General features: G+C 45.8%; 1 protein-coding gene across 1 annotated transcript; it reads right to left on the bottom strand.

The window, feature by feature from the left end:
• Positions 1 to 345: 345 nt before the first annotated feature.
• STRAP (serine/threonine kinase receptor associated protein) lies at positions 346 to 13,214 on the bottom strand. Its single transcript, XM_056846908.1, has 10 exons — positions 13,103 to 13,214; positions 9,638 to 9,773; positions 8,985 to 9,066; positions 8,445 to 8,517; positions 6,748 to 6,844; positions 4,377 to 4,514; positions 3,783 to 3,919; positions 2,623 to 2,772; positions 1,248 to 1,313; positions 346 to 442 (listed from the first exon to the last, which is right to left on the bottom strand). Exons 1-10 carry the CDS (start codon positions 13,212 to 13,214, stop codon positions 381 to 383), a joined length of 1,053 nt encoding a protein of 350 aa, XP_056702886.1. The 3' UTR covers positions 346 to 380.
• Positions 13,215 to 13,915: the final 701 nt, after the last annotated feature.

The following is a 13,915-nucleotide window of genomic DNA, read 5'->3' as shown; positions in this document are numbered from 1 at the left end:
AAACTACATAACCCCCCCCCCCATCTTCTGCCGACTCTTCCCTGTTTCAGAGCACACCCCCTACTAGAAGCAGTTACATTTCTCCTCGGTTATAAACGCTACAATGAGTTATAACTGAAGCTGGAGGACCTGGATCTCTGCCACAGTGTCCCAGTCAGAAAAGGCAAAAGGCAGCGGCTGCTGGAAGAGGGCAAGGCCCGCCGCCTTTTGACCCGCCCCGCCTTCTTTAAAGGCAACCAGCTCCAACGCATTCTCGTCAATGACTGCCCATCTCCGCCTCAGGTTCAGTGTGCCCCCGGAAAGGCCGCTGCATGCCGCTGCTTTCTTTTATTTTTTTTTGTCTCAAAATGTCCGTGTGTTGCAGTTGGCGGCCACGAAGCTCAAGCCTTCACTTCGGGGGTCGTGCTGTAGATGGTATCTGAATTTTCAGAGCCGAGATCTTCTGCAAGCCAAGGAAGAGGGAGGAAATGCTCAAATGGCTACCTTGGACAGAGGGATCGAGTCAGAACAGCGTTCCTCAACCAGGGTTCCCCAGAACCCTTGGGTTCCGCAAGGAATCGTGATGAATAGGCTAATTATATGTAAATCATAGGTAATAATATGTAGGGGTTCCCTGAGACATGATTATTATTTCAAGGGTTCCACGAGGATAAAAAGGCTGAGAAACGCTGAGTTAGAAAGACGACTTGGGTCAACATCATTCAAGCATTCAACTAAATGAAATGTTACACTTTTTTTTTTACAGCGCCTGCGTTGAAGAGTTAAATGACATGGTTCTGAAGAAGTGAGCTGCGACTCTCGAAAGCTCATACCCTGCCGGAAATTTTGTTAGCCTTTAAGGCGTTACTGGACTCTTTGCTCTTTTCTATGGTTCTTTTAAGTGCACCCCGATCCTGTTCTTGGCTATAAAGCAATGCAAACCTCTGTTTAAAGGGAAACAGCACCCAGCACAAGGGAAGTCATCTCTTTAATGGTAAGGAAACAGAACTACTGTGGCCTCATCCCTAGGCGGCTCTCCCAGGAATAGCCAGTGGCTTGTCTGTCACCTCTTCTCTCCCCCCCCCCACCCCAGAATGGTCTCTGCCGAAGGCCTTGAACTTCAGACGTGCTTCTGCAAGGGCCACAAAGCTACAGCTGCGGCGCAGGGTACGGATCCCACAACCCCGGCACAGGTACTGGGCGTTTCAGAGTGGATCTTTGGGCTCAGCTCCCTCTGCTGGTCAAACCGAGGTGGAGCAGCTCCTTACCTAGTTCTTCTTCAGCGGTTCCTGGAAGGCTGACCTTTGGTTTCACCAGCTCTCCCCCTTCTTCTTCTACAGACAAAGAAGAGCCGTGCTTTAATATAAAATACTTTAAAAACATCACTGTGAACCTCGAGGAAAAACTCCTCAGTGCCCTGCTGGGCGGTTTTCCACCGCTGCCTTTACATACTTTACCAATGACATAACCTACCTCCCTGCAGTGGGTGGGGGTTCTTCTAATTGCCCCACCCCAGTACAATTTAAGCAAAACGCGGAGTATCCCATCGCCTCTTAGTTATTACAAGGTTCAAGTTTATGGCAGCAAGAAGAAAAGATCCCCAATAGCCATGAAGCAAAGAAGAATGTCTACTCCCAAGATGAGACGTTCTTGCCAGGGCTACCTTTCAGACTGCAGGTTAAAGGCTCATATGACTTAATGCATCTTGGAACAAAACAACTTCCTGACCGTTCGAGTGGTTCCTTAGCGGAAAAGGCTTTCTTCGGAGGTGGTGGGCTCTCCTTTGGAGGTTTTTAAGCAGAGGCTAGGTGGCCATCTGACAGCAAGGCTGATTCTGTGAACTTAGGCAGATAATGAGAAGGAGGGCAGAAAGGGATGAGTCAGTGCTCGGCTCTTGTGGCCCTTTCTTACATGCCCAGGGTGATGCAGTTTGCCATTCTGGGGCAAGGAAGAAATTTTCCTCTGGGCCAGATTGGCCAGGGATCCTGGAGGGGGGGCAGGTAGTTGTGCATTTATGGTATTGTGCAGGGGGTTGGACTCAACAACCCTTGAGGTCCCTTCTACACATGAAGCTGCCTTATAATGAATCAGACCCTTGGTCCATCAAAGTCAGTATTGTCTACTCAGACCGGCAGCGGCTCTCCAGGGTCTCAGGCTGAGGTCTTTCACATCACCTACCTGCTTAGTCCCTTTAACTGGAGATGCCGGAAATTGAACCTGGGACCTTCTGCATGCCAAGCAGATGCTCTGCCACTGAGCCACGGTCCCTCCCTTCTAGCTCTATGTTTCTATGTCAGAAAGAAGGGTTCTAAGCTTGGCTTCTCCCTGATATGCTAGTTTTCTAGCAGGGAAGTTTTTTGAAGGAGGGGGATGAATGCTGCCCATGTCACATGAGACCTCCCCACCCGTGGCCTGTACATCCCAGACATAGGTCTCTTACCTTGGTGAGAATTAGGCCTTAACCGATACAATTAAGCGACATCGTATGGGTGCACACTTTAAACACAGCACCAAGTTACCAAGTACCAAACTAGAGATAACATTTTAAAGTGCAATTTACAGACAATAAACTGATCTTATTTAAAGTTTAAAAAAATATGTTCGAATGCAGTTCAGTTCCATCAAACACATATTTGTTCTTACCAGGAATCACACATTTCCAGAGACCATATGTTTTGCCTACTGTCGTCTGCCACAGTCTTAGCGTTCCATCCTCAGAGCCACTAGCGTATAGCTCTCCATCTGGGCTAAATCTGACGCAGTGAATGGGCCCAAAGTGCCCCTTGTATGATTCTGCAGGGAGATTGTAATACATTCGTGAAATTACAGGCAAGAAACGTGACTGGCCAAGTATACCAATGTATAAACACGCATCTACATAAAAGAATCATGAATAAGCTAACTTTATGATTTTAGAAGGCAAAAAGCCAATACCTTGTTGTTTGCTTGAGGTGACAACTGCTGATCCTTCAGTGGTTACCAGCCACAGTGACTAAAGGGCACCTCCACATTCAGAGGCAGTAAACCTCTGAATATCAGTCCCAGGAAGCAACATCAGAGCAAGGCCATAATCTCTATGTCCTGTTGTTGGCCCTTCAGATTAACTGGTTGGCCATTGTGTGAAACAAGATGCTGGACCACTGGTCTGATCCGGCAAGGCTCTTCTCATGTTACTATGTTCAACCTCCGGGTGGCTTGCCCGGATGGCAGAACTACAGCAGTTAAGCCCCATCTCTGTTACAGCAAGCTACTTGTCACAGGGTGACAAGAGATCCTTGACTGCCTGGGGAACAGCTTGCCACTGGAAGCAGGCAGGGTTTCTTGAAACAGCCAAAGGTACTGAAACTTTTCAGACTGTGCAGTGTGAAAACTGTCTAGCATACGCAACCAGCTGGCATTAGTCCTGGTCATCTACTTCTCTACATTCTCTTAAACATCACCAGACAAACAGCCACTAGCAAGCCAGTGGGGATGCATCCCTAAGCTTCACTCCAAGCACTCACTTGTCTTGCTTGCCTGCAAGCAAAGAACCACAGTGACAGAGTCCATAAATAGAAGCAGCCTAGGGAGTATTAGCATTGCTGTAGTTATTAAGGCCACACAGGAATACCTAAACAAGGCTAGGTTTTAATACTTCCCTTTATGATGACGGATTAGAAAATGATGTTTTCTTCACTGTGTCAGTTCCAAGACACTTTTAAGGCAAACATCAGGACTAAAAAAACTTAGGTACTCAGTTTAGCTGAAATGCAGACAAGTCAAAGCATGCTCTAAGGATCTCTCGCCAACATCTTGTTACGTACCAAGCTCTTCGCCAGAATTGTAATCGTACTTATAAAGTTTGAAGTCTTCGCCCCCTGCAACCAGACATTCTTTTTCAGGGTGAAGCGAGGCAGAATTGATTGTTGCGGACGCCTCGAATGATTTAATCTGCTCCAGTCTGGGGAGACGGAAAAAGAAAAAAAAAACGTTGGACAAGTTCCACAAACTGAATTCTACAGAACGAAACAAACACAAAAAAGGAGTGATGGAGAAAAGAACATACACACACAAAAAGGTAGAGTTCCATTCAGAGTAATTTTACCTACATTCCCCTAGTAAACTTTCTGCAGGGAAGCAAAGCCAAATGTTTCTGCAAATCTTTATCGCGTACCAAAGCGCCTGAAGTGATTTGTTCAGTTTGTACCGCAAACAACTATCCGCAGTGGCAATTACAGCGGCAAACATATTTTACAGTTAATGTATATCTTTCCTTTGTGACAAAGCAGAAGCAAAACCTGAAAGGACAAGCACGATCTAATGTGGCGGCACAAAGAGCCTCTTCTCAGCAGCCTAGGCTAAGCCAAGTCAGGCCAGCTGAGGGGTTCGTTGAAAACCAGGCTTTAAAAAACCCTTACGTTTCTGCACTGTGAAAGGCGATCGTCCTTCCATAGGTGATCACTAGTATCTCCCCTTCTGGGACGTACTCCATGCTGCTCACGGACATGGCCACGTTGACGGCCTTCACTTCTGTCAAGGTGCTTCGGTCCCAGAGCCTGTGATGATGGAAAGACATGGACAAAGTTATCAGAAGGTGACGATAAATCACAGAATCATAGAAATCGTAGAATCACAGTTGGAACGGGACATACAGGTCATCTAGTCCAACCTGCTGCTCAAAGCGGAATCAGCCATAGTGCTCTTTGTCAACGGCTTCTCCATACTTGGCCGTCATCTTCCTTCCAATGCTTAACGTTTAGGACCATGGTCACATTGCTTCAGAAGGAACGCTCCTGCCTTGGTTCTTCCAAATTTCTCCTCAGCCAGATATGTATGTTGCATTTGGGCAGAGCCGTGGCTCAGTGGCAGAGCATCTGCTCGGCATGCAGAAGGTCCCAGGTTCAATCCCCGGCATCTCGTTAAAGGGACCAGGCAAGTAGGTGATGTGAAGGACCTCTGCCTGAGACCCTGGAGAGCCGCTGCCGGTCTGAATAGACAATATTGACTTCAATAGACCAAGGATCTGAATCAGTATAAGGCAGCTTCATGTGTTCATATGATTACATAGTGTTGTTGAAGTATTACATGCCTTTGGTGATTGCATCCATCCAGTCGTCTGCAGACAGGATACTCTCTTTTCCTTAGACACCCCCTAATACTCACTGTGGGATAGACATATAGACCCTTTTGGCCTAAGGGGGAATAATATCATAACCTTTATTAAGTTCGGTGGATGAACAGGGAGTTGTGTTTCAGTTGCTACAGTGCAGATGCACTGGAAAATGAGGGAGATGGCAAAAACTTCCCCCGCGCAACCAAATCCATTTGGAATGGCAGAAGTGTAACAGACAGTATCCGCACAGGATGTCAGTAAATGTCCCAACATCACACCAGTACTACCAAATGTTATCTTTGGTTTAAAACGGAGGTACAAGCATACCTCAGAGATATTGCAGGTTCGGTTCCAGACCACTAGAATAAAGCGAGCCACACGAATTGTTTTTGGTTTCCCGGTGCATATAAAAGTTATATTAAGCTATACCATAGTCTATTAAGTGTGCAACAGCATTAAGCCTAAAAGAAAGTACTGTAATAACAATGAAAAAAGTTTGAAATATTGCCAATGACACCAATTCTTCAGCACCTCATTGCAACCCATAGACTCTGCAATGCTTTGTACCCAGCATGTTATGCTGAGACCTGAACCAGCTTAAGCTGTGAGTTAGAACGATTGCTAAGTTAACAGTTAGTATTTCTGATTAGCTAAGAGTTTATTATTTTAAGCCAATGTGCCTTTGAACTGTAACCTATGTTTTAATCAATATCTTTGAATTCTTCTTAATGAAGCTTTTTTTCAGCTTTTTGAAAAGGCTGTGGTTTGAGTTTACTGACTCGGGCTTGGTTACTCTACAAACAAGTTCTGAGTCTTGGAGGGGGCTCAGTCTTGACACACACACCCTTAGTATTGCTCAGTAAGCTTCTTGTAAAGGGCAGCATGAAAATCTAAACAATACTCTTAAAGAGCATGTTTCCATCTGGTACACAGCAAGAACAAAAATCCCATTAAGGTTCTACACCGAGCCACAGTGTGGCATTGTGGGAAAGAGGCTCAGGCATTTATGCAACCCCCATCCCATCCCTCACGCTCTCCTGCCCTTCTTTGATGGGGCAAATAATTGTTGGCTGCTTCATCTAAACTCGTAAACTATGGCTTCCGGTTACCCTCCAAGCCAGAATTTGGAAAGCATGATGTAACCACGGTTCACAATTCTGGTCTGAATGGTGAACTGTCAACCAGCCACAGTTTGCAGATTTGGGCAAAATGGCGAACTATGGTTTGACGATAAGCAGAAAGCATGGGAGGCCGTGAGCGGAGGGAGGGACACATGAGTCTGCAGGCCCACTCACAGGACACCAAACCCAAGCTAAACATGACACCTGAACCACTGGAGATCTTCCCCCCCCCCGTTGGTGAAAAAGTCAGGTGCTGGGGTCTCATGCAGCCTTGTGAGTGAATATCCCTGAACGTCCTTCTCAGAAGAGTACTTGAAACAATGTTCTTGTCCTGGTTCATTATGGTCAATATTGTCTTCTCAGCCTGGCAGGGACTCAGACAGAGGACTTTTATTCATCTACGACCTGATCCTTAACTTGAGATACCAGGGACTGAAGCTAGGACCATCTGCATGCCAAGCAGACAATCTGTCACTGTGCCATAGCCCAGTTCTGATCTAAACAGTGCTAGGTTACCTGGGGTGGACACATTCTAAGAAAGCCCATGATTCTTACCTGACAGTTTTATCATCGGCTGAAAGGATCTGTCTGTCATCACTGCTCCACAGAGCCTTCTTAATACCAGATGTGTGGCCGCTCACCATTTCAGGATCTGAAAATCAGACCAAATACTTTTACTATTCTCCTCCACGGTTCACCATGATTTTTTCCTTAAACGTGATCTGTAATCACTAACCCTAAGTAGAATGGCAAAAAAAGTTACTAAAATAATCTACCTTTATTCCAACGCAAACATTCATGTTTGAGAGTTCTATTGCAACTTTCAACGTTTTCTATGCCATGGTGCTAACGCCTCACTGAGATTTGTTCATCCCTACTGCCACTGGAAAAGACAGTCATGCTATGAAAAGTTGAAGGCAGCAGGGAAAGAGGAAGACCCAACAAGAGATGGACTGACTCAATAAAGGAAGCCACAGCCCTCAATTTGCAAGATCTGAGCAAGACTGTCAAAGATAGGACATTTTGGAGGACTTTCATTCATAGGGTCGCCATGAGCCGGAAGCGACTTGACAGCACTTAACACACACACACTTATTATTAGACTTTTTTTTATCCCACCTTTGTTCCAAGGAGTTCAGTGTGGCAAACATGGTCTCTTACTTCATTCTATCCTTGCAACAACTTTGTGGGGGTAAGCTAGGCTATCCCTAGGCCAGTGAGCTTCGTAGCTAAATTGGGATTAGAATTCAAGCGTCAAAATCTGATGCTTTAACCAGTACAACGCACTGGCTGCCAAGCTAGACTCGAGTCCAGTAGCACCTTAGAGATCAACAAGATTTTTGGGGTATAAGCTTTTGAGAGCTTTGACTCTCGAAAGCTTATATCCCCAAAATCTGGACTCGACTCTTCCTCTTCTATTGCAGAGCAACGTGGCTACCTTCTGAAACTGGCCGCCAAGCATAACCTTTGGCGAACAGACTTTTGGTGACTTGCTTCCTGGCCACTTTGAGGTCAGGAAGCAATTTTCCTCCATGCCAGACTGACCAGGGATCCTGGAGGGTTTCTGTTGCCATCTGTGGGTACGGGGGGGAGGTAACTGAATTTCCTGCATTGTGCAGGGGGTTGGACTAGATGACCCTGGTGGTCCCTTCCAACTCTATGATTCTATGATCGCAGCTGCAATAAAATAAGCACCTCACAATTATCCTCAGATTGTAAGTGCGAGCTCGCTTCTATGAATGTGTAGCCTGACTAAAAGGCACAGTCTATTCTACTGAATTTAGTCCCGCCAAAATTCAGGAGTCCATTAAATCATTAAGGATGAAATTAGTTCAAAGCTATGAATTTAACTGGATAATCTTAGGTCAGTTACTTAGCCTGACCTTCCTGGCAGGGTTGTTGTGTGGATAAAATAAAATGGCAGTGGCAGGAATCATGAGCTCTTTGGAGGACTGGTGGAATAAGCATTTAAATAGACAATAATTAAGTCACAGCCGAATTACGGTTTTCAAGGCAAGAGATGAGCAAAGAGCCCTTTCCACTGCCTCCCTCTGCACAGCAACCCCAGTTGGATGATTGGCCACCCATCCAAGTCCTCACCACAGCTGACCTTGCTTAGCATCCAAGCTCTGACAAGCTTGGGATAAGTTTGGGCTATTCAGGCTGCTACACTGAATGAATACTATATATATCTATATCTTTATTTATTTATGAGTACCAGCTCCAACCATTAAAGGAACGGTAAAACTCACCTGCCTCAGGCTGGTTTAAGTCATAGATACGCAACAGCTTGTCTTGTCCCCCTGTCAACAGGTAATTGCTGTCCTAGAACACAAAATGAACACAATCAGATTCATCCATTAGGGATACAAGATCAAGTTCTATTAAAGTCACCATACTACTTTATAATCCTATTTTTTGTTTTCAGAAAAGCCAGCGGTTTTTTTATCACCACAAAAGAGTTGGTTTTTATACCCCGCTTTCCTCTACCTTAAGGAGTCTCAAGGTGGATTACAATCACAATCCCTTCCTCTCCCCACAACGGTCACCTCGTGAGGTAGGTGGGGCTGAGAGAGTTCTGAGAGAACCGTGGCTGCCCCAAGGTCACCCAGCAGACTTCATGTGGAAGAGCGAGGAATCTAAACCAGTTCTCCAGATTAGCGTTCGCCGCTCCTAACCCCCCACATCACGCCGGCTCTCTAGACCGGTGGGCTGGAAGTTGTTCATACGAAGCTCTAGCCAAGCACAAGGGCAGGCTCTCAAGCCTGGAAATAAAGAGATTTGTGTCTTACCTGAGTGAAGTCTACTGATTTGACAATATGCTTGTGAGCCAAAGTGAGCAGCTCATCTCCTGAGACGCCATCCCACACTTTGCTGAAACACAAGAACATTTTATTTAGAACACGGAAGAACCTGGAGCTAGCAACGTCCTACTTTAAGCAGTGACCAGGATAACCAGCAGCACTCTTTCATGCAGCGGCAGAGTTTCCCTTCAGTTCTGAAGAATCCGAGAGACCAAAAAAGGCCAACATCTAGGTGTATTCAAGGAGTCAGCACAAGGAACAGTAGGTGGAAGGCTCATGTGCCAACTATAAGCGTTTCTTGGAGATACTGCGGGTTTGGTTCCAGGCAACCACAATAAAGCGAATATTGCAGTAAAGCGAGTCACAAGAATTTTTTGGTTTCCCATTGCTTATAAAAGTTACGTTTACACTATACTGTAGTCTATAAATTGTGCAATACCATTATGTCTTAAAAATGTACTGTAATAACAACGGTTTGAAATATTGCGAGAATTACCAAAACGTGACACAGAGACACAAAGTGAGCACATGCTCTTTGGAAAAATGGCGCTGACAGACGTGCTTGAAAATGCAATAGCTGCGAGGTACAATATAACAAAGCACGATAAAACAAGGTATGCCTGTACAGAAGGTTCACTTACGCTGTGAAATCGGCAGCTGCTGTAGCTGCTTTGGTGGCGTCCTGATTCAAAGTGGCGCCCCAGACAGCACCTTTATGTCCGAGAAATGTCCCAATCCAGTCTCCTGTGTCTCCTTGGCGGAGCATGGGCTTCCCATCTGCACAAGAACCAAACGATCAGTGAAGACACAGGGCCTTCATCTCAGCCCATGACAAAGGATATCGCAGGCTGATGCAAGGTATCTGCGTAAACCAGCCCTAACACATCAAGGTCCAGCAGGTCATCTTGAGGTTAGAAACCCCAGCACATGAACTGGTAATTCTAAGATGCTGGGGCCAAGACCCAATATAAGCTACTTTTGGGTCACTGTGTTTCTTTATGGACATATGAACACCTGATAATTCCTGCAGCGGCGTATTTTATCATTTGTTTGCAGGTGAAAGAAGTAAACCAAGAGCCCTCTTTCCAGGGATTGGCACTTCTTTTGACACCCATTTGCCACCCAAAAACATGCTCAGATTGAAGGCTTAAGAAGTGGTTTCAGGAAGAATTATGCTAAGATAGTACTTAGTAAATCGGTAGTATGAACACCAGGTATAAATTCAACAAATCAACGAACGCCGCTGTATAGGCGGCAGCAGCTTCACTCGTTTATTTCATTGAGGCATCACCTGCTGGCAAAAGCAGGAGTGGGATGTATACCCTAATCAGAAGAAAACCTCACATCGCAGCTAGTTAGAGAAGATTTGCTATCTTTTTTTTTGTCACAAAAAAATTACAAAAATCAAAATCCTAAAGACACAGGACTAAAAGGCAGTGAGCAAAGCCTGTTCACCAACACAAGCAGCCAACAGAAGCTATCAACCAACCAGCCACACCCACCCCATGATAAAGTCTATTCAGATATTCTTACTGGCTACTAGCCACAGTGACTAAATAGAACCTCCAAATTCAGAGGCAGTAAACCTCTGAATACCAGCGCCAGCAGGCAACATTAGGGGAAGGCTCAGCCTCTGTGTCCTCCAGAGGGACTAGTTGGCCACTGTGTGAGATAGGATGCTGGACTAGACGGATCCCTGGTCTGATCCAGCTGGGCTCTTCTTATGTTCTTACGATGCTCTTTGATATAGCTGTACTTCTGGAAAAGGTGCCCTCCTCATCCCCTCTGGTAGACTATTCCATAAAATAGTGAAATAATCTAACTACATAGGAAGTGCAAAGGGGTCACAGATGAGCCTATACAACAGGGCAAACAGCCATTTCAAGGAATTCAGGAAAGGCGTGAAAAGGGAGTTAAAAATCCTTCTCTTTTGGCACTGCACTCCTTAACCTAAGCAGAGTCCCTGTGACGATTTAGCTATTCACTGCACTGGAGATACACTCTCAGATCTTCCAGTGTCTAAATTACTTGGGTCCTTAAGCACACTTTCAATCTCTCTTAGTGACTGGGGGCAACTGAGCAATTTTTAAAATTATTATTATTACAGGATCTTTAAGGTGAAGTCCCACACTTTGATCTTCTGTGCATTTGTTATGTAAGCATACTATTTAACTGCAATTGGATATGCTGTTAACCAACAGCCAGATATTCTCCGAGATGCCACCACCTGAGGGTGCACCATTAATTACTAACCAGCAAAAAAAAAAAAAGCAACGTTGGCTATTTTCCTGCCCTTCCAGATTATACTCACAAAGGTGTTTTTTTTTTTTAAGGCTATGTGAATGACTGCAACCACAAAACTAGAGAGTGTAGTCAACTCCAGTGTAATTTATCCAATGCAGAAGGGTGCATCTTTTGTGACTAGCTACTCCCACAGGGCTCAGAAGATGCTAAATTCTTGTCTCACAACAACGATGGGTTGATTTCAAATCAAAACGAATCAGCAATTTATATCACCAAGAAACAGTCTGACTTATAGCCTGGTTGAAACAGTTTTCCCATTTAAGTTATGCATTATCTAACTGGGTGGCATAACTAATAAAACATATTGACTTGCAACTAAAGAGCACCCTTGTACCAAGAGGATGTCCAAAACCTTTGGTTATTCTGCTAATGACCCTTTGGCACTACAGCTTCTACCTGCTAGTAAAACAGGGAGCCATAATTGTAAAATTAATGGATCTGTTTTGGCTGTGTTTATGCGTGTACAAGGCACTGTGCAAATCACTTACTTGGAAACAAGGGCCACGAGCCAGCAGTTCGGTATGTGTTAAGACCTCTGAAATTTTAAGTTAGTACTAGATCACGATCAAGTGTCCAGAATTTTTAAGAACCATGGGCTGGTAATTACTAGGCAAAACATAAGGGAGGTGGCTCACACTCTCTGGAAACAAAATTAATGATTTTTCACCGCACGTAATGTCTTGTAGCTCATATAGTGGTCATTTTCCAGAACCAGTTACTACAGTATTTATGCTGTATGCACTTTTAACATGGTTCATACTAACGACCATTACAATAAATACTGGTCTGTATTGAAAGAAAGCTATTAATACACAGTCTGATATGATTACATCTAATATAACAGTGAAAGAGAAATATTAAATGCATACCCAATAGATTTCACTACCATAAGACATAGCAACAGTCACTATACTTGGTGGCTTTAAAAGCAGATTAGATAGCCCACCCATTACCCCAAAAAATTAAAGGGAACCTCAGTGGGCAGAGGTTGCATTCCTCTGATCACCAGCAGTAGGAAGGCAAGAACAGGAAGAGTCTTTGTATCTGCCCTTGAAGGCCTTCTAAGGGAATCCGGTTAAGAAACTGGAAGCTGGATCAGAGATAGGACAAACTTACAAGGGTCTTCTCACTGTCTAATAAGAACATTTAGGACTGAAGCATTTAGATAACAAAGGAGTAACCATGTTAATAAAATAATCTTGTGACATTTTAAAAACAGACCTGTAAGAAAAGCCATGTTGAATCAGACTAAGATCCATCAAGTCCAGCAGTCTGTTCAACACAGTGGCCAACCAGGTGCCTCTAGCAAGCCCACAAACAAGATCACTGCAGCACTACTGCCGAAGGCTTTCACGGTCAGAGTTCATCGGTTCTCGTAGGCTATCCGGGCTGTGTGACCGTGGTCTTGGTATTTTCTTTCCTGACGTTTCACCAGCAGCTGTGGCCGGCATCTTCAGAGGAGTCACACCGAAGGACAGCGTCTCTCCTTCGGTGTGACTTCTCTGAAGATGCCGGCCACAGCTGCTGGCGAAACGTCAGGAAAGAAAATACCAAGACCACGGTCACACAGCCCGGATAACCCACGAGAACCGATGAACTCTGACCGTGAAAGCCTTCCGCAGTAGCATTTTTCTTTCCAATTTCTCCATGGAGCACTAGGAGATATTTTATGGAGCACCAGGTGCTCCTTGGAGCACAGTTTGGGAACCTCTGCCTGAGGGTGAGAAAAGCCATATATATTCACCCCCCATACACATACACACACACACCCCACGGACATGCAACGGCCACCCTGGCCTCACCCTTGCAGGCGCTGATGAGGAAGTAGCCGTAGGGGGTGATGCCGCTGAAGGCCAGGTCCACCACAGGCCGCGTGTGGCCGGAGCAGGCCAGCGGGGTCTGCCTCATCGCCATGGCGGGAGGAAGGTAGGAAAGGCCGGCGCCTGAAGACGGGACAAGGCCGCGAGGGGGGGGGGAGAAGCGCCGCTCGCCTCAGCCACGCCGACCGCCGAGACGCTGGGCACACGCGCGCCGCCGGTGACGGAAGTGACGACGCCGGAAGTAGCCGACACCGGAAGTCGGGCCGCGGGCGCCTGGGAGAGCTGGGGGGGGACAGGCTGGAGTGACGCCAGCCGCGGCGGCGGATGGGAAGGCGCGGGAAGGCCGTCGCTCTGTCCCGATCCATCTCTATGGTAGGAAGCTCTGTGGGGGAGGGGCGGCCGCGATGGAACGCTGCGGATCTCTCCGGCCGTCGGCTTTAACAGCACTTAATATATTAAATAGCACATATATTAATAGCGCATTCCAAAAAGAGAACATAATTTATAGGAGGTGTTTTTCCAGGGTTTTGTCAGTCTGCAGCCTTTGCATCAGAAAACAACAACAACAACCTGGAAACAGAAAAGTTTTTTCTATTCCCCCCTCCCCTCTGCCCCCCAATCTTTCACATCTCAACTCAGATGCAAGTTTTATCATTCAGATTTTGGGCACTTTCACACATGCCAGATAATGCACTTTCGATCCACTTTGCAGCTGGGTTTTACAGGGGCCGTTTACGCACGGGAGGTTTGGCCGCTCTCTAGATGCACATTTTCCCCATCCCAATTCGCAAAACT

The sequence above is a fragment of the Euleptes europaea genome, chromosome 3 (assembly GCF_029931775.1).
Source record: "Euleptes europaea isolate rEulEur1 chromosome 3, rEulEur1.hap1, whole genome shotgun sequence".
Taxonomy (NCBI): Eukaryota; Metazoa; Chordata; class Lepidosauria; order Squamata; family Sphaerodactylidae; genus Euleptes; species Euleptes europaea.
The sequence above is the reverse complement of the archived record's forward strand: the minus strand, read 5'-3'. Positions and strand labels throughout refer to the sequence as shown.

What these genes read in the sequence shown, in the direction of transcription:
- STRAP (XM_056846908.1), bottom strand. Translation starts at nt 13,214, where the DNA reads ATGGCGATGAGGCAGACCCCGCTGGCCTGCTCCGGCCACACGCGGCCT. An exon ending in AATCAGTAGACTTCACTCAG is followed by an intron (nt 8,518 to 8,984) that starts GTAAGACACAAA and finishes TTTGTGTTCTAG; the next exon opens with GACAGCAATTACCTGTTGAC. An exon ending in AACCGCTGAAGAAGAACTAG is followed by an intron (nt 443 to 1,247) that starts GTAAGGAGCTGC and finishes CTTGGCTTGCAG; the next exon opens with AAGATCTCGGCTCTGAAAAT.